General features: G+C 41.0%; 1 protein-coding gene across 2 annotated transcripts in view; it reads left to right on the forward strand.

Moving 5' to 3' along the window:
- The window catches only part of ZNHIT6 (zinc finger HIT-type containing 6), an 85,709-nt gene that overhangs the window by 54,973 nt on the left and 6,856 nt on the right, over window positions 1-23,880 (forward strand). Inside the window, exon 10 of one of the 2 annotated variants that reach the window (XM_047084953.1) lies at window positions 2,039-3,579. The exons of the other annotated variant lie outside the window; for it this stretch is intronic. Within the exon in view, the coding sequence (XP_046940909.1) occupies window positions 2,039-2,079 (41 nt within the window). The 3' untranslated portion in view covers window positions 2,080-3,579. Of the gene's footprint in view, window positions 1-2,038; window positions 3,580-23,880 lie in introns of those variants that run through there. 2 annotated transcript variants of the gene reach the window in all.

Consider the following 23,880-nt stretch of genomic DNA (forward strand, 5'->3'; position numbering starts at 1 on the left):
GGAGGAGGGTTATATAAGAACAGGGCATTTTCTTTGGAGAGCCTTGAAATTCTTTCTCTCTCCGGAGGAAAAAATGTTGGATTTTGATCTTGAGTTCAGAGCACAAGGTGTCTCTCTTCTAGTTTGGGAAAAATGTGTTTCTGGGCTGGGATTCAGTGGTTTTCACACTTGATCATTGTTATAATGTTTGTTACGGTTGTAGATTGCCATAATTTTTTTTTCAAAAGTCTGCCAGTATTGATGGGCAAGAGGCAAGTTTTGTTTGTTTGCTTTCTGCTTTTTAAGGAATGTAAAAGGTTGACTGTAAAAGGTTGAGCAGTTAAGGTAGCCCAGTAGGTTGGGAATGTGGTGTGCTTGGTCACCATCTTTATCAGTCCAGCAGGAAGTGCTCAGAATGGTGTTACTTACTTCACAGATCACTATTTGCCAACGTAAGTTAGTAGATTTAAATGACTTAATAAGAACATGCTGCATTTCAGTCTTAGGAAAAAAGAATGGAGTGCTATTAAAAGAAGAAAACAGGCAACTTCAAGAAAGCAAAGGAAGAGTTTTCCCCGAATTGCAATGCCAAGTACTACAAAGCTCCATTAATTTAAAAATATCAGCAAAACATATTTCTCTGTTGTTCTAAGATAACTCAAAATTAGAAAATGTCTCTGCCTTTAGGAAGGAATCCAAACCAAGATTGATGACTTGAATTAGTGAAAATACATAGCACAGCAGCTACTCATGCATCAGTCCCTTGTTGGGCCAATAAATCCTTTCATCCATTCTCCTCCCCTCATTCCTCCTTCCCCCACCCACCCACCCCCACTTTTTCTTCTTCTCCTTCACTGTGTGTGTGAAACAGTGGGGTAAGGAGATGAGAATGGATCTCAGGCACACGAACAGACATCTAAACTTTACAGGGCAAGAGTTGCTATAATAAAATTTGTATAAATTGCAAAGAAAGCCAGAGGAGAAACAACTGACTTGTATTATCATGGAGACACTTGAAAGGACTCTGCTGGAGTTTGTAAATTTCCACAAGCATCAGGACCACATCTTGGATGGAACCTGTCTCAATGCTTTATTTATAAAAAGGATTCAGGAGACATCATCTTGGTTGCTGGGACAATCTGAAATCTAGGTAACATCGGCAAACCCCAAGGAACTCGGCAATTGAATATGAGGCAAGATCTAGGTTTATGATTCCAGCGTCACCTCCTATTAAGCTGCGGGCCCTTGAGCATTCACTTTACCTCTGAGCTTTATTTCCCTTATCTTTTTAATAGAAATAAATGGCTATAAACCTGAAGCAAAATAATCAGTATTTTAACCTTAACTTTCATAGTGTTTTAATATAGGATTTCCATTTAGCTTCACTGTGCCATGAAATAGAGCTGTTATTCTGGTTCCCATTTTGCAGATTGCAAAACAAAAAGTGACCTGCATTCATACTGATTCAGCAGACAGGCTACGCTGGGAGGTAAACGTAAGGGGGAAAGATCTAGTTTCTGTCTGTAAGGAATCTCAGCTTAGTAAGTGAATCATAGTCTTGCTGTAGTAAGGACAGCTCCTTTAAAGGAACTCCATTTCTGCTGTATGCTATCTTTCCTGTCAAAGGAAGGAGAAGGCGATTAGCTAGTCTTCTCTCAGCCTGCATTCACTCAGCATATACTGACCCTCAATTTTAAGTTAAAAAAAAATTATGGAAAAATTTATTCCAACCACACTTGGCCAGCCTATGTGATAATAGTGATCTTTTCAGTGGTACCAATATGGGATCATAACCACACTGTGAAGTGACCATTCCCAAGTCTTCCACAGAGTCAGGAAGCATGTTGCCTCACAAAATATAATTGCCACTCTCAGACATCGTCTCTTTATTGTGGCCAGAACTGTATATCCCGGCTGCCTGGAACATGACATGGTTTGTCTGTCCCCATGAGCAGTGCTGTTGGTATGCATCAGAAGGAAGGAGAGAAGAAGGAAAAACAGTACAAGCTAAACAGAATCAGTATAAACACTTGACTATATGTTTACTTATTTTTTTCAGTGAAAAGTGAATCTACCAAGAACATTGGCAATGAAAATTGAGCACTTCTTCTGGAGGAAGAAGGCGAAAATTCCCAGACAATTGCAGAGGACTGTGCATTGACTAGCTGTTGGATGACTGGGATATTATCAGTGGGTGGTTGAAATTTTTTGTTTCTCTGAAAGTAATTAAACAATCTAAACTAAACTAAAAATCTAAACATTTTTTTTTGAAAAAGATGTAGCCTCTTAGATTGACTTGTAAGGCCCTTATTCCTAAGAACTCTTTTTCTGCACCTGATCAACATAGTGCTTATTTTAGTTAGGCCCAGGGTTTTAATATGCTTAATTCTGTAGGCTGAAAACTTTTTTGTTTGTTAGTTTGATGCAAGACCGGACCCAAGGATCACCTGTGTCTGCCGCAAAATTGGCATCCTTGTTAACGGAACCTCACTAAACATAAAGGCCGTGTGACACATCCTGTATCCACAGAACTGATCCGTCAGTTGCCCATTTTTGTCTTTGGGATTCTTTGTAACTTATTCTCTTGACATGACTGAGTGGATCTTTTACTTGGTTAGCATCCAGTAGAGTGTCACATGTACAGGATGAAAAAATACTGTTAACTACTATTTCTTCTATTCAGTTCAGAAAATCAGTGGCTCCTCATCGTTTGAACCATCGGTGCTTACGAATTTGGGTGTCCTTGTTTGCACAGTGAGCTGTGTCTTATTATGAATTCTGTGCCTTTCATCCTGTTCCCATTTCACTCTCCTCATTACCACACAGGGGTGTTATGATGAGCAGTTTTATGCTGTTTTGAAACATCTAGCAATAACTAAAGAAAAAAAAACCACTTGGAACTCTTCAAAGTGTTATTGGAATGTATATGTGCATTTATGTATATACATGGCTTAATTTATACCTTATGGCAGCTCTGTATACATTATGATCTCACATATTGAAATTAAAGTTTCCTAGTTTTATTGGAATTTATACAGTTATGAAATTGCAATATGGCTATAAAAGAGTAAAAGATGATTACATCTGTGTTGCATCTGTGTATTTAATGGTTAAGAAAACAATGATAAAATTCGACATTGGTGAATTCATTTGTAGTTTATAATTGGAATAAGTTTTAGACCAAAAGGAAGCCAGAGACATTAATTAAAGAAGCTTGTGGAAAAAATAGAATAATGAGAGGATGAGCATAGGAGAACACAAATACGTGTAACTTGGGATCAAAACTGGAGAAGAGAATCCAAATACCATAACGCCACAAGACCTTTAGCCATAACAGTAATAGTGGAAATATGATTCCTAGAAAATAAGGCCTTGAAATTTGAGAAATAGGTATACTTCCTCAATCAACTTCAGGAATCTTCCTGTGCAGTGAAAGGTTTGTGTAGAATTATGTTTTTCACACTATTTCTGGGGAGACAACTAAATGGGATTTCACAGGACTCATATTTAATCTGTAAGTGAAATTTGTTTTCTCTAAAGAGGCAAGAAATAGGATGAACTGAGGGGCTCAGTCAGTTAAACATCTGACTCTTGGTTTTGGCTCAGGTCATGATCTGACAGTTCGTGGGATTGAGCCTCATGTGGGGCTCTGCACTGATAGCATGGAGCCTGCTTGGGATTCTCTTACTCCTCTCTCTCTGTCCCTTCTCTTACACACACACACACACACACACTCTCTCTCTCCCCCCCCCCTCAAAATAAATAAACATTTAAAGTATTAAAAAAAGAAGAAGAAGAAGAAGAAATAGGATGAATTCAATCAAATGCATCACAGAATTGTTCCTGGGAAAAGTAGGATAAAGTACACAACAGGAATGTGTGATCTGAATATCCGGATGGAGAGCAATTTCCTGACAGTGAAATCTGTGATGACATAGTCTCATTTCCAAGAAAAGTATTGAATTCCATCTCTTCTAGAATTTAAATTGAAAACTGGACAACCGAAGGATTTATCCCCTGTCCAGTGTACTTTTCCCCCCTGCCCAGGAAGAAATTGAAAGGGGGGAAAAAATCTGCATGATGTAATTCATGCTTGCCATTTCTATAGTCTAGAATTCTGTTAGATTTTTCAATTATAGACTGTTTCTTAGGAAAGAATTTAGTGTAGTTCCCGTAAATATAAGTATCCATTCATTTGATTAATATACATATTTATTCCCACAGGATTTACAACAAACATGTGTTAGTGAATAACCACGGCAGCTGCTTAGAGGGGGTGAAGTTGGAATAATTCACTGAGAGCCCTAGAAGTTCATAGTATTAAGACTTAATTTCTTTTTTTAGAGGGCCTCTCTGTTTGGATTCTTGACAAATTCGGATGAATAAACAAACTCCCTGACCCATGTTAAGTTCAACATCCTGCATTTTGTTCACAAATCACATTTTAAAAGTAGAAAAGCTTCACCTGGCCTTCTTTATTTTTTAAACAATGATTTCAAAGGCAAGGTAGGCCTTTCATAATTGCTAATTATTGTATATGGGATTAATAGCCATAAATTACAGTAAGCAAAGCTTGCACCAGTTCATATTATAAATAGGAATTAAAGAAAGTTACTATAATAGATATTAAAGATTCCAAAGTGTAGTTGAGCCAATTTGTTTCCCTGTAGCAAGTAGTGCTATTCAGGTTTCACGGTGTGTAATAAGATGTTAAAGGCATAACTAATGCCAACAATTTCCTTTATACATTTGGTTTAATTTGGTTGACGTATACAGTGTGTTCTACCTGATTTCATATTAGTCATTAAATTTTAAGTAAAGATACCCAGTCTGCTTTTATTTAATCATACACTACTATATTGAAATTTATTTTCAAGTGGATCTTGTACACTTTGATTTTTTAACCAGTCGTCTTTCAGTGGCAAGTAACAGAAACACAAGCTAGTGTAAGCATGAACGGCAACTTATTGGCTCATATACACAGAAGTCCAGGCATGACTTGGTCTAAACACCCTAAGAAGCCATCCTTCCATCTCCCATACTTAGCTCTGATTTGTTTTTTCCTGGGTTGGTTTTCTCTTTCAGGCAGACTTTCTCTTTGGGGAGGGAGGAGAGAATGGTAGACAGCACCCATGGGCAGTTTTGGCTTACATCATCATAACCAAAGCACGGCAGTGAGTTATGTAAAATTTGGGAAAGAACTTTGATTTTGCCCACATTGGGTTACATTCCATCCCTTAGCTGATGAGGAGAGGAGTTACCCCAAAGGAAGGGGAAATTATCAGAAAAAGGAGAAAGGGAGCAGGAGAGGAAAGACAGTTCCTGAGAATCCAAAACTAGCAGAGGTCCATTGTACCCTATTTGAGTTAAATAGCAAGAGGTTTCTGATTTGAAATAACATGAGTAAAATTCAAAACTAACCTGCAAACCCTCATTGGCTTTAACTAGAGATTTTAATTCCTGCTTGGTGCCATTGCTGCTTTCAGTTGCCATGTTAGGCGTTGAAAAAATACTTTCCGTTTGTGTTTGACGTTATGTTCCTGCTGGTTTGATCACATGCACATAGCACCAGTCCGTTGCCATCACAGATTTGGCAACTTCCAGTGTTGTCAACATTTGAGAAATTTTGATATTGAAATTAGAGTTGAACGGGAGGAAAATACTTCAAAAAATGAATACTACTTAAAAAAAAAAATAGGCCCTTAGGGCACCTGGGTGGCTCAGTTAGTTAAGCATCCGACTTGGCTCAGGTCATGAACTCATGGTTCATGGGTTCAAGCCTTGTGTTGGACTCTGTGCTGACAGTTCGGAGCCTGGAGTCTGTTTTGGTTTCTGTGTCTCCCTCTCTGCCACTCCCCCACTCGTGTTCTGTCTCTCAAAAATGAATAAACATTAAAAAAAAATTAAAAATAGGCCCTAAAATAAACTTTTGGGGATCTTACTTCACTACAAAGTATTTTCTTTCAACTTTGGTCAGTGAAAGCTATCTAAAGTATGTGTGCATATGTTCTTTAAATGAACTATAATGTAAACATTTCCCATATTGGAGTGTGGTGGACTGCACTCATTTTGAACTTCATAACCAAATGTATCCTTTGGTCTTTGCACACAAATCTCTTGCCAGTTTTCTTTTCTTGCTGAATCAAGTACCAGAATCCTTACCCTTTATGACTTGGCCCCAACCTCCTGATTTTATAGCCTTCTCTGTCTCTCTCTCTCTTCCTTCCTTCCTTCCTTTTTTCCATCCTTTCTCCCCTTTCTTTTTCGCCCTTTGCCTCGGTCACACAAAACAACATAGAAGATATCTGTATGGACATTCCAGGTTTTTCCCCACCCCGATGTACCTGCCTTTTTGCTCATTGTCTCTACAAGAATGTATTCTACCTATTCTTTGAGATCTAGCTTAAGCAGTCATAGCTGTGATCCCCGCATGTGGAAGTCCTAGTTATGATCACACTGTATGTGTCTCTTTATTGGCTGATGCTAATGCCATACTGGTTATTAAATGTTTGGAGTGGGTTTTTTTGTTTGTTTGTTTTGGGGGGGCTGGTTTTTTTGTTTGTTTTGTTTTTTGAGAGAAAGAGCATGAATGGGGGAGGAGCAGACAAGAGAAAATCTGAAGGTGGCTCCACACTGTCAGCGCAGAGCCTGACATGGGGCTTGGACTCACAAACCATGAGATCATGACCTGAGCCACCCAATGCCCCAGTTATTAAATGTTTTTAATATCCTATTAATAAGAGTAATAGCTAACATGTATTAATAGCTTACAAAATACCAAGCATTATTCCAAGCACTTAAAGTGCTTGGATCAGCATTTAAGATTTCTCCCAACAGTCCAGTGAAGTAGATGTGACAGTAAAGCCCTGCTCTAAGTGGGGGCACAAAAAATTCCGTAACATGACGTGGGTTTGCATTATTGCAGGCTGAAAGAAATGACAGGTGAGCTAGTATACCTAGCTGTCCAGGAATTCCTACTGTCTAACTTTTTTTTTTTTTTTAATGTTTATTTATTTTTGAGAGAGACAAAGACAGAATGCGAGTGGGTTAGGGGCAGAGAGAGCAGGAGACACAGAATCGGAAGCAGGCTCCAGGCTCTGAGCTGTCAGCACAGAGCCCGATGCGGGGCTCCAACTCATGAACTGTGAGATGATGACCTGAGCTGAAGTCGGACACTCAACCGACTGAGCCACCCAGGTGCCCACTACTGTCTAACTTTGGAGTCCCAAGTCCATTCTGTAGTTTGGCACCATGTGGTGGCAGATGTCCACTCAGGCTAAAATGTCAATGAGACAGTTCTGAGTCAGTCCTGTATCTGACTTGTCCTTCTAAGATAACAGAATGAGTCCAAAAATCTAGGTAGTCAGTGCCTGTTTCGTCGTCCTTATGTGAGATTAACCTGCCCTCTGCTTCCCCACTTCTGAAACAGCCTGAATTTCTTCCCCAGCTTCACCTTCCCTCTCCTATTCTTCACCAAGAGTTAAGAATTTGAGCCCACATGGCCACTTTTGAACAGGGGCTAGGTGGAGAATGGAAGTGGTCATGTTGATAGCATTCCTGATGGGATTTACTGTAAATCCATTTTACAGATGGAAAACCGAAGACTCAGAGGTTAAAGCTTATTCTTAGGTCAAATTGTTAAATGAGAAATGATAGAGCTTGGATATTTTCCTTCACTTGATTCCTCTCTGCACCTGGGATTATCTTTCTATTTAATTATTGCTGAAATTCTTCTAGTCTTAAAGGCCAAGCCTGTGGTTGATTATTGCATGAGAACATAAGCACAGTTTCAGTCATGAAGTAAGCCCTCAATAAAGACTGGGCATTGAGGGGCACCTGGGTGCTCAGTTAGTTAAGCTTGGGACTCTTCATTTCAGCTCAGGTCATGATCTCATAGTTTGTGAGTTCGAGCCCCAATCGGGCTCTGTGCAGACAGTGTGGAGCCTGCTTGGGTGTGGAGCCTGCTTGGGATTCTCCCTCCCCCTCCCCCTCCTCCTCCCCTCCCCCTCTGCCTCTGCCTCTGCCTCTCCCCCTGTCCTGCTTGTGCTTTCTCTCTCTCTCTCTCTCTCTCTCTCTCTCTCTCTCTCTCTCTCTCAAAGTAAACATTTTAAAAAATACGTATAAAAAAAAAAAAGATTGGGCATTGAGATGAGGTAGGAGGAATAGGAAAGCACTCTAGTTTGAAAATTTTATAAAAATTTTTAATTTTTATAGATTGATCTCTTTCAATCTACAGCAAAAACCCTGACTGATAGGATGATAAATATTAAGAGCTAAAAACCTAGAATTTAGCATGAGCAAGGCACTATTGTAAACATAACTGTTAACATTGAATCCTCACAATCCTGAAATAGGTACTGCTGTATTTCTTTGAATTTAAAATGCATTAATGGTAAGATGTACATTTTATGTAACTTTAAGAAAGAAAAAAAAATGCTGCCAATTAAATTAATGACCTAGTGCTTTTTAAAGAACTCAATTTAGAATGTTTATACTTACATAAAGAGCTCTTTTAGGCATTTGATTTCAACAAATCTAAGACTCCATCAATTTGTACGACACACTATTTTGTATACCACCAAGAACAAAAAACAGCTTTATTAACTGTGTGACACATCCTGACTTGCGATGGTGAAATATGAAACAATAATGTAGAATTGATGTAATGTATTGAGATAAATTTTTATATCATTCTATGCTCATATAAAAAGATAAACGTACGTGAAATTAACTGGGTAAGGCATCCTGAAGCTTCACGACAATCAGGACAATGATTTATGAACCAAAATATTGAAAGGCTGCAGTTGTCCATTTGTGCCACCAGAAACAGCCACCAAGTCCACATTTGCACAGGCAGTGACAACTGCATCGTGACTGTGGCCTGGCCAAAAGCTATTTTAAGACTGAAGAGTTCAGAGATGTTAAAGTGTGGGCTCTAGAGTCAATTAGGTGCATTACCATCTTCCCCCTTTCGTATGATACGAGCAAGAAACAGATCCAAACACATTAGTCACATGAAGAGGAAATAGGTAAACAAGGATTCAAACCAGGGCCAGGTGGGCTTCAGAGGTCACATTCTTAACTTTTAGGCCACATAGCCTCCATGGGCTCCATCTGGGTGATCAGACTACTTTTAACATTTTTTGGAAAAGGACAGTTTCTTTACAATTTGTGAAACTGCTTTTCTTGGAGGTTTTTCTCCTCAATGATGGACAGCAGGCTAAGTTTCTCCCCGTGTGTTTAATTCCTCTTGGGTATTTCATCCATGTTACTCACATATTTTGCTGGTTTGGGCATAAAAACTTCAATCGTTTCAGTTTGTTTCAAACCAGCTGTTCATGCTAATGCCGGTTTCTTTCAGTGGATTCCAGGGTCTGGGTATCAAGTCTGTTCTACTGTCCATTATGAATTGTGAATTGTACACTACTCATTTGAGCGCTGCTCAAAGCAGTTGCAGCAGACCTCAGAGAACGTGGCTCCCCAGGACTACCTGGGTAAGGGTCCCACGGGGAAAGGATGTAAGGACGCAAAGGCAACTGTCAATGATTATCACATTGACTTTATGTCAGATTGCAGGGGGAGCATGTGCTGGGTGTGCTGGTGACTCCCAGCTGAGAGCTGTTGAGGCTTGCCTCTGGACAGGATAGACTTGGGGAGTCAGGACAACCACAGAGGAAGTATAATTTCGGGACCTGTTGGGAATTGGCTTCAGAAGTGGAAATGGGATGGTTGGAGGAAATCTGTGAACAGACCAGAGCAGCAAATGAAAGGCCTTGTAAACAGGGAAATGTGCATTTTAATTATTTTGTTTTGTTTTGTTTTTTTCGTGTTAACTCTTAATTCCATAGAACTAAAGGCACTTTCCATGCTCTCAACCATATAACCAAGGAGAGGGAAGTACATTAAACCATGTGATTTTTAAAAGGGAAATTTCTTACCTCCCGGAGGTAGATAATGCAGGGACTATCAAGTGGTGGTTTTGCTTTTTACTGCAGAAAAATGTCCCTTCTCCCAGGTTTCTGCTAAGCACTCTAAGTTATTTTTACTGTGAGAAGAGACTGTCACACCACCTCTTGGTATCATGATTTCTGTTGGCCCCTCAAACAGTCGATTCTAGGTTAAGCCCATATGGTATGAATCTGTGGTGAAGATGGTCTCCAAAGCCCAGTAACTTCTCATTTTTCCCAGAGCCCTGTGGTCCTGCTCCTGACTGCTGCTCTGTGTTCCTAAAGAAAAACAGTAGAGTCCAATCTCTGTTTTGAAGTTTCGGTGGTTGGTTGACCAGATGCTGTGATGCTGTGCTTCAGGGTCCCCGCCAACACAGAAGAGACAGCAACTTTTTCCATGTTCCTGACAGATTGGAAGGTGTTTTTTCACATTCTCTGCTTCAGATCTCTCCCTGGAAAGGTTGGTCAGTTGTTCAGCCAACATCTTTGGCCTCCGCAGCTACTGCAGCTTAGGAGCCTGTAAATAGTTCCTGCCACATTTGGACCCTCACAAACAAAACTTCTAAGCATTGGAAATGGAAAACTTGGGGTGGTGAGGAAAGCCAAGCGAGAGCAGGCATCCAGTCTTCCAGCTAATTAATTAATGGGACTCTGCAAGAAGGAAGCCACTGTTTGTGGCTGACCTGTGTATGGATAGTCGAAGGGAGAACAGGATCCAGATGTTCTTTTCTCACTTTCCTAAGTGGAAAGAGGAGCAGTTGTGAGGTTTGGTTTGTTTTTTTTTTTTCCCCTAAGCAATCAGATTCTCTTTTTCCTACCAAACTCAGGTGCCCCTTAGGAGTGAGAGGGCAAGCAAGTTCTTTCTTAGTTCCTTTCACACATCAAAAAGTACTTGCTTTGAAATTCTGTAATTGAGCCCACACAAAAGTACTTCATTATCATCTGTAATCTCCAGTAGTCCCATTTTGTCTTCCTCCAAAGAGCAGTAATGAATCTAGAAAGCTTAGGCCAAGTGATGGTACAAGTATGGATTATATTAAAAGGTATAGTGAAAATCTGTTGTTTGCTCCCCAACATGCACCCCCCACTTCTTTCTGGTAACCATACCTTGAGTTCTTCTTGGAAACTACCAGCTCCCCTTTGTTCTCAGCCATCTGGTTTGGATGGGATTAAACCCAGCCCTAGCTCCTGGGTGGGTTTTCATCAGCCTGAAGAGATCAGAGTGCGATCGCATGTTTGGTTCCAACTGTGCAGGTGGCCTAAGCTGGTGCAATCTGAGGGAGCTACAGAACAGACCGGGCATGGACTCTCCCGCGCTGTAAAAATGTAAGGCTTAAAGTGGGTTAGCCTGTTCTGCTTCCGTAAGGAGAGCCAGCCTGAAGCCAAGCCATCTATCCCTGTGGAGTGGTCAGATGCATTAGCCAATACATTCCTTTTCTGTTTCCTTATTCAAGTATTTGTAAGTTGGGTTTTCTGTCAACTATATCAGAATTTGAAACTAGGAAATGAAGTGTGGCAAGTTATAGGCCCTTGATTATGGAATTGGCTGAATCAAGACAGGAGAACCTCTATCCTAGGCTACAGTGTAAGGACTACATTGGTCCATAAAAGAAAAATAATCTTAACTTTCCCTTTAAAGCTATTTTATAGCTGTTGCACACAGCACTTCTGTGACATCCTATTTGTAGAACTTGGCCCTGTGGCCACACCTAGTTACAAGGAAATGGAAGAAAGTATTTACGCTGAGTGGCGATGTGACTAACTAAAATTTGTGGATCTTTTTACTAAGGAGGAGAATTAAATGGGTATTGAAGGACATTGGGTATTGAAGGGTATTGAAGTCTTTTCGTAGTTGGCCATTGGCAACTCTTTGTGGGACTGTAATAGTTGTCTAATGTCTATTGGGACCCTCAGTCCATATGTCTTCCTGGGCTGTAGCATTAAGGGACTTGAACAAAAAGTTCAGGCTGTAGGATGCACTGATTCTAGGTTGAAGCTTTGTAAATCTTACAAGAAAGAGATTTACTTTGAAACAAATGCCTCTGAAAATCAAGAAAGAATGAAATTCTTTGCTATAAGAAATCCTTTCTGCTTGTGATGGGCAGACCAAGTATATGGAGCTCAGTAGTTTGGATTCTTGACTAAATGGAAAAGCCAGATTCCTTCCTACAGTTAAGTTAGTTTGAGCAAAACAAGGAGGAAAAGTGCGATAAAGAAAGATTAGGACCTGGAATAAATGTGACCTCCCAAGCCTCTTCTAGAATCCTCTTGTTAAAGCCTTCCACCCTATCCAAAGGGATAGCTATGCCTTTTGAAAAGATGCAGCTGGTGTGTTGCCTTCTAACAAAGGAACGTAACTGTTCCTCCCCTCTCCAGATCATTGCTTTGTATTGCCCCCAAACAGAGGCCAGTGTGGAAGCAGAAACCAATAATTACAGTCATCCCACACCTGTGCTGTAAATGAAACGCTATTAATCAACTAGATCTCTACTTTTATTACTAACCCATGGAATTGACCAGTATATTAATCAGTGTTCTATAGAGAAACAGAACCAAAAGGGTATATCTAGATATAGATATAGATATAGATATAGATATAGATATAGATATAGATATAGATATAGATATAGATATAGATATAGATAGAGAGAGAGAGAAGTAAATTTATTATAAGGAATTGGCTCTTGTGATTATGGAGTCTGGCAATTCCAGATCTGCAAGGTGAGACAGCAAGCTAGAAACCCAGGAGAACTGATGTTTCTGTTCAAGTCTGAAGGAATGTTCCAGTTCAAAGGTGGTTAAGGAAGGGAAAATCTTAGAGGATTTTTGTTCCACTCTGGCCTTCATCCGTTTGGCTGAGACCCACCCACATTGGGAGAGCTATCTGCTTTACTCAGTCTTCTAATTTAAATGTTAATCTCATCCAAAAATACCCTCACAGAAACATCTAGAATAATGTTTGCCCAAATATCTGGGCACTCATGGCCCAGTCAAGTTGACACATAAAATTAACCATCACAACCAAAAACACACAGATGGGAGCCAACTAAACCCATGAAGATTTGTATCAGAGAAATTCCCAATGACAAAATCAATTGCCCAATCCCTAAATCAGTCTTCAGAACCCCATCCCCCACCACACACACACTCCAGTGTTACACCAGCCAGCAGTGGCTGCTAAAGCTGTGTGGTCCTCTAAAGAGGTTCTTTTACAGAAATAATGGACAAGGGAGATCTTCTTGGAGAATGAAATTAAGGCAACCCTGACCTTCACTTCACTGCAAGATATAGGGAGTCTTTGCCATTTCTGTCCCAAAAGATTATAATATGTTATGAGGACTGATGGCCACTGGATGTTTTACATTCTCTGCTTTGCAATTTGGAATTTTTATTGGAGTTCTGTTTTCTCTCTTCTATTATATATAGGGTGTGGTTAGGCTTATTATTTACCCACAGATCACTGAACCATGAAGAGGTACTTAACATGATTTGTACATTGACATAAATATTGGACTTGGATCTAGCTTTAGTAACTGGATGAGATTTTATATTATCTCCCTTCGGGAAGGGAATGTGGCCTGTAGGTGTGGAAGCTGTGGGATGATGTTAGGTGGCCAGAGGTTGGACTGTCCAAAACTGCTTAGTCCTTCTACCCAATACCCCACATTTCCTTCAAGAGCTTCTTTTCCTCACTCTCAGCTGTATGGTTTGGCTGGGATTGATACTCCTCCCCATTCCACCCTCTCAGCCAAAGTAATTGGCTCAGGAATGGGCATGTCAGTCCATCTCAGGATGAGCCCCTGGATTTGTACTAGGAACGCTAGAACTCAATCTCTCTTCCTCACTGGGCTAACTTATGGCATGTGAGCTTTAGAACGGCTGTACCCATGGTCCACAAGGGGAGCCAGCCTGAGAAATCAAGCTAGAAGCAGAACTGAAGAATGATCCTACTAACATTTACCTGTCATTTCTGCAGTCCTTCTGGAGTACTTTCCTCTCATTTGCAACTGCCACAGTAACAAAAGTTTCCCAAGTGATAGAATGTGAGGAAGTTCAAATGTGCTTGACATCTTTTTGAAACAGCTTGACATCTTTTCCAAACCACTCTCCCCTGTAGTCACCTCCAATGTGTGACTGAAGTCTGCAGAACCACAGAATCTGGGGATCTGACACCCAAAAGGATTAGAGAGAGATCAATCCAAGGCCTTCCAAGATGCCTTAGGGGGTAAGCAAGGTGACCTTTAGTTGACTCATGAATATTTTTATTTTCATAAATATAATGATAATGTGAATCCTAGTAAAATATAAATAGCATTTTCACATCAAACTTGTGATTTCACAGGTTTTATGTAACGCTTTTACTGAAGGGGAAATTGAAGCTTTGAGAGATTAATGGCTTTTTTAGGGATTGCCCAGATGGTGAATGAAGGGTGAGAGATATTAAGTGTGGAATCTTATAATTGGGAGGGATCCTGGAGATCATGGAGTCGCTTCCCCACCCTTGCCCACTTCCGATGTCTGAATTCCCTCCACACCATCTCTCACAAGTGGTCATTCAGCCTCTATTTGAATACCCCCATGGATGGGAAGCTTATCACCATTGGAGGCAGCACATTCCATTTTGGCAGTTCTGAGAGAAAATTCTCCCTTATACTGAGCCACGAACAGCCCCTTGAAATTTCTTTCCATTTGGTTCCAGTTCTTTCCCCTGAATCCACTCCTTATGTTCAAATGTTCAAGTCAGTTACTCTGCCCCCACTCCACTTCTCCCTCAACACACACACACACACACACACACACACAAACACACACACACACTACACACACACTTCATGGAATGTGGTTTTGAATCACTCAATTATTTTCTCATCATTTTTGTTTTGATTTAACACTCAAATGTCTTTGTTGTTATTAAACTTGTGTGTCTAGAACATGACTTACTATGTATGCAGTGTAGACTACATCAGAGTTATCCCACCTTTGTCCTGGACCTTATGTTTCTATTAAGGCAGCCTGAGATTACCACATCCCATGGTTGACCATTGAGTGACAGCATCCATCTTTTTTTTTTTTTAACCATCATTCTGTAGTCAACAGGCTGACTAACTGAACCTTACTTATTAGTTCACGACCTATAATTTATTCTTATACCTTTTCATTCCAGTCTATTGATGTTTTTATCTTTTTTTAAAAAAATTTTTTTTTTCTTCAACGTTTTTATTTTATTTTTGGGACAGAGAGAGACAGAGCATGAACAGGGGAGGGGCAGAGAGAGAGGGAGACACAGAATCGGAAACAGGCTCCAGGCTCTGAGCCATCAGCCCAGAGCCCGACGCGGGGCTCGAACTCCCGGACCGCGAGATCGTGACCTGGCTGAAGTCGGATGCTTAACCGACTGCGCCACCCAGGCGCCCCTATTGATGTTTTTATCTTGATTCTATCAGCAATTTATTAAAAAACAGAATACTAGAACATGAGGGCTTCCCTTGACACTTACCAAAAGTAGTTTCAGGATACATAAAAATGTAGCAAATGAATAAAATTATGAACTTATAGAATCTAATATCCAAGAGATTGATGTAGACTGTAAACATTAATGGATTTACCATAAATGAATGAATAACAAGATTATTTAGATTATTCAGCTTTTTAAATATAGTGGCCCAGCCTTGTCTACCTAATGTCCCTGCTGGTCAATATCAGAAGCAGGACATTGAGTTACACTAGTCAAAGGTCTCAACATGGAGTTTTTTCCTTGTTTCCTTGTTTCCTTTATTTCCCTGCTGCAGAAATAAACCTAGTTTTGGCCCTAGGAGCCAATCTAGTATACTGATTAAAGGAACTGGTTTGGGATTTCAAAAGAACTCATTTCAAACCCTGACTCTGTGTACTAGTTGTATATCCTCTCACAAGCTATACAGCCTCTTTGAGCCTCAATTAACAAGGAAACAATATGGTACCCATCTCAGGCTTATCAGAACTATACAAAATAACACATATATAGCAGCTGGCACATGATAAACATTCAGTACTGTGGCTATGGTTGTTTCTGAATCTGTTGATACACACAAAATAATTAGAAGAAATTGAAAATAAAAATTATTTTCTCCATGAAGAAAGGAGCTGTCCATCATGACCACGAATGCTTTAGTTTGGTCAGTTTCTGTCCTGAGGTACTTCAATCAGGATACTCTATTAGTTTGGTAAAGAAAATTCCTAACCTTCTTAGGGCTTCCTGTTTTGGGAGCGTTGAGAGGTTTGGGGAGCAGCTTTGATGAAGGAGCCAGCAGAAACCAGCTGGAGCTGTTTGCTTCACGGCGGGCTAAACATAGTGCTATCTGGAAGGCACAGGAGTGTCTCCTGCATTAGGAGGCCACTCTGAGTGTCCTCTCCAGAAGTATCAAAGTCCTTGTAGAGTTGCCATTCTAAGGGCCTTTGAGGGACTAAAGGACTTAGGAATACAGAGACAGAATAGGAACAGTGGATGGGTTGTGTCTCCCCTAATGTGGGGTTTTTTTTTTGTTTGTTTTTTTCAACCTGCACTTTGCCATCCTACCTGAATGCAGTTTTGAATGTAAAGAAGTTGCTGGGTGCATGTGTCTGGGCAGGCACAAGCGTCTAAGGATTGTGCTTTCAAACACTGATGGGGCTTACCAGAGTTGGGCGAGGGTGGCCTCATCTGATCTGAGGATTATTGTCAGGCAGGAGGGTTTTAAAAATTTAAATCCCAGTTTTTTAACATGCAGGAAAACACCTGGCTTCCTACCCTGTGAAATAGATGGCTTCAGTTGGCTTCCTTGTTTTTTTTTTTTAAGAGTTTTTAGATGTAGTGGGTTATTTTCCTTCAGCAACAACAAAAGAGCAGTCAGCACCTGCTTTCCATCTATTGGCCCCACTGTTAAGACTGGCAAAGGCTCCCAGATTTATACCTTCTCGTGACCCCCTGATTTACGCCAACTCCCCCACTCGCTGCCATTCCTGTAGCATTCAGTGCTGCCTTCTTGAGACAAGGGTACTAACAGTTTTTTACTTGGAGGTTTTACAGTATTTAATTAGTCATTTATCTCTCGATATTCAAAGCTGGTGTGTGTGTGTGTGTGTGTGTGTGTGTGTGTGTGTGTGTGTGTGTTCACGCGCATGCACGGTTTTCCCTTTACCACATTGTTGTGTTTCTTTTCCATTTGCACAAGGTCACATTCAGAGCTCTTCCTCCCCAAAGGGGAGGTTGCACATTCGTCACTTAATCTTCCTCTCATTTCCTTCTGTTAGGATCACATAGCCCTTCCTGAGGTATTACCATTTTTCCATTTCTTCTTTGCTCCCTCCTTTTAATAACTCTGGGAGACAGGGAGGTACCTTGTAAAGTTAATTTCCTCTGAAGCTTTCAAAGCAAAGGCATCTCTCAGCCCAGACACCACCACCCCTCTCCACCCCTCAGCGACGACACACTCCCCTCCTCAAAGCCTTAGTCACCCTGGGTTGTGCCCGCCGCTCAGGACTGTCCGTGCCCCGGCTTCGTCTCTGGGGCACAGTGAATTGCTCTGTGTAGTGGCTCTTTGGTCTGGGTGTGGGGACCCTAGTGGGAAGAATCTCCCCATTTATTCGCTCTGTTCCCTCCCCTTTTTTACCTCTTCACTGTGCCTCTCCTTCCCCTTCACTGCTTTCTGCTTTTCTCTGGTACTTTCAGGACTCAGGGGCTGGCTGCCTGCCTGTCCCAGGGATGGCATTTCCTCTTCAAAGGTCTGTGGCCTCAGCCACCCAGCTCTACCAAGCACACAAGCCTTTGGAATTGCTGTGGCTTTGCTGCCTGCCTACTTGGAAGGCAAGGGCAGTTTTTTAAACACCCCTTTGGTTTCTTGGGGTGAAGCTTTCCTCAATCCTATTTTATTTATGTGAACATGATCTGTGGCTTTTTAATGTTTGCTTTTGAATGTTTGTGTTAATGGACTCAACTGAAAGCGTTTCCTCTTACCGGAGAGAGGGCCGGCACACAGCTGGGGGCCAGGCTGCTCAACTCAGGCGAAACCGTCCCAAGAGGAACAAGTTACCAGCCAAGGAAGTCTGGAGGCTCCAAGAGGAATTCACTGAGGCCTTCATGGGCAACAGCGGTCAGAGCTGGGATCATAGGCTAGGCCAACAAGGTTCAAGCAATTCCTTGGATTAACGAGGGCTAGACTGGAGACCCCTATATTTTTGTAAATGCATTTTTTAAATTGTGCATTTATTTACCACAACTGTGTGTGGTTTTCAAGATGATCTTTTGCCCATATTCCCAGCTTTCTGAGTCTCTTCTTGGTTGTATTAAGAACTCCAGGTTGATCCCTGAATCATCAGTCTATAGGTGACCTGTCATCTGAATGTGTAGCAGAATCCCAGCTCCGCCTAATGTGCTCCTGTGTATTTTTCTCTTCTTGTCTTGCTGCTACTTCAGACAGAAACAGAAACACAAACACAAAGGATCTGGTGGAATGCACAGTTTTTCCATATCCAGTGACTGGATAGCCCAGCCCTCACTGGAGTGAGGAAGGGACGCAGGAGAGGGGTAACTGGGACCACACTGTGTGGAAGGAATTCAATCCTCAAATCTGCTGTGAGGACCAAAGAAAAGAGTAGCAGGGCGGGGCCTAGTCAGGGCTGGGCTGTCCTCAAGGGTGGACCCCACCATCCCACCACCACCAACCCATAGCCTGTATAGCCTTGGGTCCGTTGGCCCTGGAAATCTGTAAGCCCTTGAACCAAAGGTGGGCTCCTTACCTGGACAATCTGTGTGAGGATATGGTATGATGAGGAACACTTCTGTCTCCAAACAAGCTGGAACTGAGCTGAGCCAAATGGCAGGTCTACCAGGAGTGTTGCCTAAGTTATTAATCTCCTCAAATGAAGGAGGTGGCTGTTGTCACACAGTAGAATAAACTGCAACCGAAAAGAATTGAGGTGGTCCTCCACAGGACACAGAAGTTACAATTGAATCAGCATACTCCAGGGTTTCTTTATTTAAACTATGAGTTCAATGTTGGTGACCCTCTCTGTTTAATTTACCCCCTCTCCTTGGGCAGCGTCTTCTAACTCCTTGACTTAATGCCCACCAGTAACTCCATATTCTGAATCTACTGAGCTGCAAACCAGACAGCTAACTTGCCATGAGAATCACACATGTACTCAGTGTGACCCACAGCTAATTTGTCCTTTTCTCCACCTGCCTCCAGCCACCTCCTCCTGGGTTATCCGTTGTCATCATCAGTCATCCAGTTGCTCATACCAGAAATACAAGAGTTATCTTTGTCTCTTTCCTTTCTTAGAACCCTTCAATCACCTAATCCTGTTCCTTCTACCTCCTAAATATCTCTTTACTTATTCTGTCCATATCTCTTTATCTCTTTGGCCACCAAACTAGTCCAGGCTATTGCTTTTTCTTATCTAGCTGCTTCCTTGGTCCTCTGTCTGTTGGCTTGACTTCTGGTCTTAACACTTGCAGCCCACTTGCAGCCCATTCTCTCTACATACCATTTAGAACGGTGTGTCTAAAATGTAATCTGATGTTTCTTGCCTGCCCAAAACCTTTGAGTAACTTTCTGTTGCTTTTCAGATAAAGTCCAGAGTCCACGTTCCAACCTTGCTTAACTCTTTCCCTCATCGGTTACCAGGACAGAGACCGTGTCTTTCCATTTCATTACTGTTCCCTCAGCACGTAGAACAATGTGTAACAAAAGGTTGCTCTCTATAAATAGTGATTGCTGGATGAATAAATGAGTAAACAGAATTTGTATATATTTAAGGATAACCCAGGGAAAAGGGAGAATGATAGAAGATCAATATTAAAACCTCTCAGGATAATTGTTCTTATTCTAAGACTTAAATATTTTAATCCCAGGGCTGGAAAAAGGGAAAGTTCTTGAACAAGCATTGCACAAAGTATGAGGAATAGGATGGTCTCCTTTATTCTGCTCCAAGGGCTCCCCTTTTGGATGTGAGGAGCATACTGTCTGTCAGATTATCTGTAGTGACCGTGGGGACTGGGCAGATTTACAAGGTGAAGGGAAGAAACGGCAATTGTAAAGTTTAGTGTAGGGGGTAGTTTTGTTTGACTAGCATCCATTTCACTTCCTTACAGTACTACAGTTTCCTTTTGAAGAAGGATCTCTTTCCTGTTAGATTCAGTCTGTTGGGACTATAATGAAGAGGCTTTCCTCCCTTGAGGCCCAAGTCAAGCCAATAAGATCCTTTCTCCCTAGAATTAGTCTCTTGAGCACAGAGATCAAGAAATTTGAAACATTGGCTGTATGGAGGTGACCTCCCAGCCATACCATGCTAGCTACGAAACCACTATGATATTCCTGGGGCCCAGTCGTCCATTAATTAGCTCAGTGGTGGGCTCCCAGTAGTCGTCTAATAAATTTATTTTTCCATAACTTGAACAGAGTTGTTTCTGTTACATGTAACAGTGTAATAATGGTGGTACAAGGGAACATTATCAGAATACAGTTCTGACATTTTGTAATGCTTTTGGCCAAAGCCATTACATGAATCCCAGAATAAACATCTGGTCCAATTTGACCTTGGGAATTTAATTATGACTGACTTTCCTAACATGGAAACGTGGAACATTCATATGTGGATCTTTACAGGGATCAGTAGCTCAAAATGTCACTGTTTTGATTGGTTATCTCTATCTAAAAAAAATAAACCAAAAACCACACCTTCAACTTTGTCTTTTATTATAGCCATAGTAAAAGGAAAGACTAAAAATGATGATCAGCCTCACTACTGACGAGACAAACACAAATCAAAATAAGTATCAAGCTCTTGTTAATCAGTTCTGCCAAAATTTAAAAAAACTGGCAATATCCATTGTTGATGAGAATGTGAACAAAGGGCACTCTCTCATAGTTGCTGGAAGCACAGATTGGTCTATCTTTCTGGAAGATAATTTGGCATTGCCTATCAAAATTTAACACGTACATATCCTTGACCCAGCAGTTCTCCTCTTAGGAAAAAAAAAAAGCAAAAGTATACAAGTATAAGAATGTTTACTATGACATTAATGTGTACTATCAAAATATTAGAAACAACCTAAATGTTCCTTAATTGGCTGAATATATGATGGTATATTTTTACTAGGATTTCATGGTTCATTCAGAAGCCATTATACAAAGAATGTGGTAGGTAGGTAGGTAATAGAAGTAGAACCCAAATATTTTAGTGATTGCAAAAAACAAGTTACAGAATAATGTGAATTTAAAAATGCTTTTAAAAAACATAAAGCTATACATAGACTTTATGAGTGTATGTATATATATATGTAAATATGTCTGAACGTGCATAGAAAAGATCCAAAAGTGTCCATACTGAACAGTTACTGGCAGTTACGCTTGGTGAACTGGGGGAGAGAAGCAATGGAATAGGAGGGAGAGAAAGGGAAGTTTGATTTTATATTTTACATCTTTGGTGTTACCTGAATGTTCATTGCCTTTGCATTACTTTTATAACTTAAAGTTGGGTAACTTTGGCAATTTAAAAGAACAAAAAATGAATAAAAGCTACTAAAATGTAAAAAAAAAAAAATAATCAGAAACCAAGCAAAGTAACCTTTCCAGAGATTTTGACCCACTTGTCTAGACAAGAGTGTGGTCGATCCTAGTAGGTAGAAGCTGAGGGACCAACCATACCCAGGATACAGCCAAGTTTCTGTAACAGAACCACCCAGGCAGGCCAGAGGAGCTCCTGGCCTTACCCTGGGCTGGGTGGAAATCAACCCCTACAGGAATTGGAATTGCGCATTTGATTGTTTTTATTGGCGCTGCCCTTCTTGCCTTGAATACCTCCTTCTTTTGTTCGTGAACGTTTAATTTGTCATCTTGTTTATGGCTGAAGCAAGATTCCTGTCTATCTAATGAACTTAATGATTCTGACGTGAGTGTCTAACAGACAGTAATTAGAACCTCTTTGGCTCACTGAGATGTCATAATACCACCAGGTGCCTGCTTTTCATGCTGCCTTGTTTGGGCAGAAAGTTTATTTATTTGTATTGTACTTTATTCCAAAACACATTGTATGTGAAATACACTATTTTTTTTTTAATCAGAAAATGGGGAATGAAAGAAAAATAAGGATATAGAACCAAGATTGAGCCAGGAGTGAGGCTGCCACACAAGCTACATGCTACCTAATGATTTATGTACTTAATAAGTAAGGGTGGGGTGCAGATTCGGTTCCGAGTTTCCTAGTGGCCAATGCAAAGTGATCCTAATGGCCAGTGCACATGATCCGGTACAGAATTAAAGTAATAGTCTTGGTTTTCCTGAGCAATGAAAAAAGACAAATTTCTCAGTGAGTATAGATATATACATATACATACATAGTGAGGACGTTGGCTGAGAAAAAAAGTATAGTCTATAGTCTCGTGAACTTCAAAGCTGAATCCTGACTAATGTCCATCAGCTTATGGACATTCCTCTTCCTCTTACTGTCCTCTTCCAAGGCTGCAGTAGTTTCCTTCTTTCAAGTGGAACCTTGAGTCACTTTGACCCCTTGAATTCTTGTCCCTCGTTTCCAGAGGGATGCTTGTCCCTTCCCCCAAAACCGTAAGCCTGGGGAAGAATGCTACTTTGTTCAAGTTATTCTTGATTATTTTGGAACTTCCTAAAGCTCCTGTCATGTGGTTCCAAGTTGAACCATAGTCACTTTGGACATGGTTTTGTTTCCACAATGATGTGTGTCAGCAACCACAGAGTGAGCTTCTTGTATTTTTGTGTCAATATGATACCCTTTGTTTATTTGTTCCTCAGAGGTTTCACTTTCGCTTATGTAATGGGCTATGGCATTTTTCAGTCATTACCTCATGCTGGGATCTCCTTTTTCTTTGTACCTCCTGATGCGTCATAGTCTTGACTCTACTCCCTTGGATCTCTTAGATACAATGCTCTGAGCTAGTGGGTGGGAGTGGGTGGGAGCCAGATTATATGATGACTTTTCCACCCTTCCCTCTCACAAGAGCTGCCTGGGTTTGTCACCGAGCCTTTTCTGTACTCAGTCTTTTGGCATCTTTCAGAAAGCATACTGGCTTAAAACTGTAGCCCCTACCAAAAGCAGTTGGTTTAGATGGGCCTGGAACACTCCAAGCTCTACTTCTGGGTTGGGCACTGGGCAGGCACATTCTCCTGAACTCTGGAGCTACAATGACTATTCCCACAGAGTCTGTAGCTGGAAGTGGTCAGTCTCCAGTGTGTACCCCTGTCCAAACCTATGTTATAGGAAGATCTTGAAGGAAACCTATGTCTCAAAATTCAACCAGTCCTTTGCTTGGGGCTCATTTTCCTGAACTCCATATTCTCATACACAGCTGTCTACTTAGAGGTGTAATAGGTATCTCAAGCTTAATATGCCCCAAACAGAACTCCTGCTTCGTGTTCCCACCTCACCCCCACCCAAGTGTTACTCTTCTACTCTTCTCCATCTTGGAAAATGGCACCACTCTTCACCTAGTTGCTCAATCCAAAAATAGGAATCCTGCCTGATTCTTCCTTTTCTTTCCTTCACCTTTAACATCACTTCAAATACACTGTTTCGACTTCCAAAAAATAGCTAAATCCAACCACTTTTCTCCATACACACAGCCATCATCCTGGTCCAAGTTTCTGTCATCTTTTGCCTGGACAACTGAAATCACTAAGTAGGCTCCTTGCTTCCATTCTTGCCCCCACTGTACTCCATTCCCACACCACACAGTAGCCAAGGTGACAGACAACACTGCTCCTACACTTAAAACCTTCCAGTGTCTTCCTGCTGCTCTCAGGGAAAAAAAGGAAAAAATCCCATTCTCCTGCCCTCCTCTCAGATTACATCTCATACCATTCTCCATGTTACTCACTGATCCCGACACACTGGCTTCTTTCTCTTCCTTGAAAATGCCACATTATTCCTCACTCAGAGCCTTTGCACTTGCTATATACTTTGT

The sequence above is a fragment of the Lynx rufus genome, unplaced genomic scaffold (assembly GCF_022079265.1).
Source record: "Lynx rufus isolate CCGP_SWC_20201006 ecotype Redwood Valley unplaced genomic scaffold, mLynRuf1.p SCAF_2, whole genome shotgun sequence".
Classification (NCBI taxonomy): Eukaryota; Metazoa; Chordata; class Mammalia; order Carnivora; family Felidae; genus Lynx; species Lynx rufus.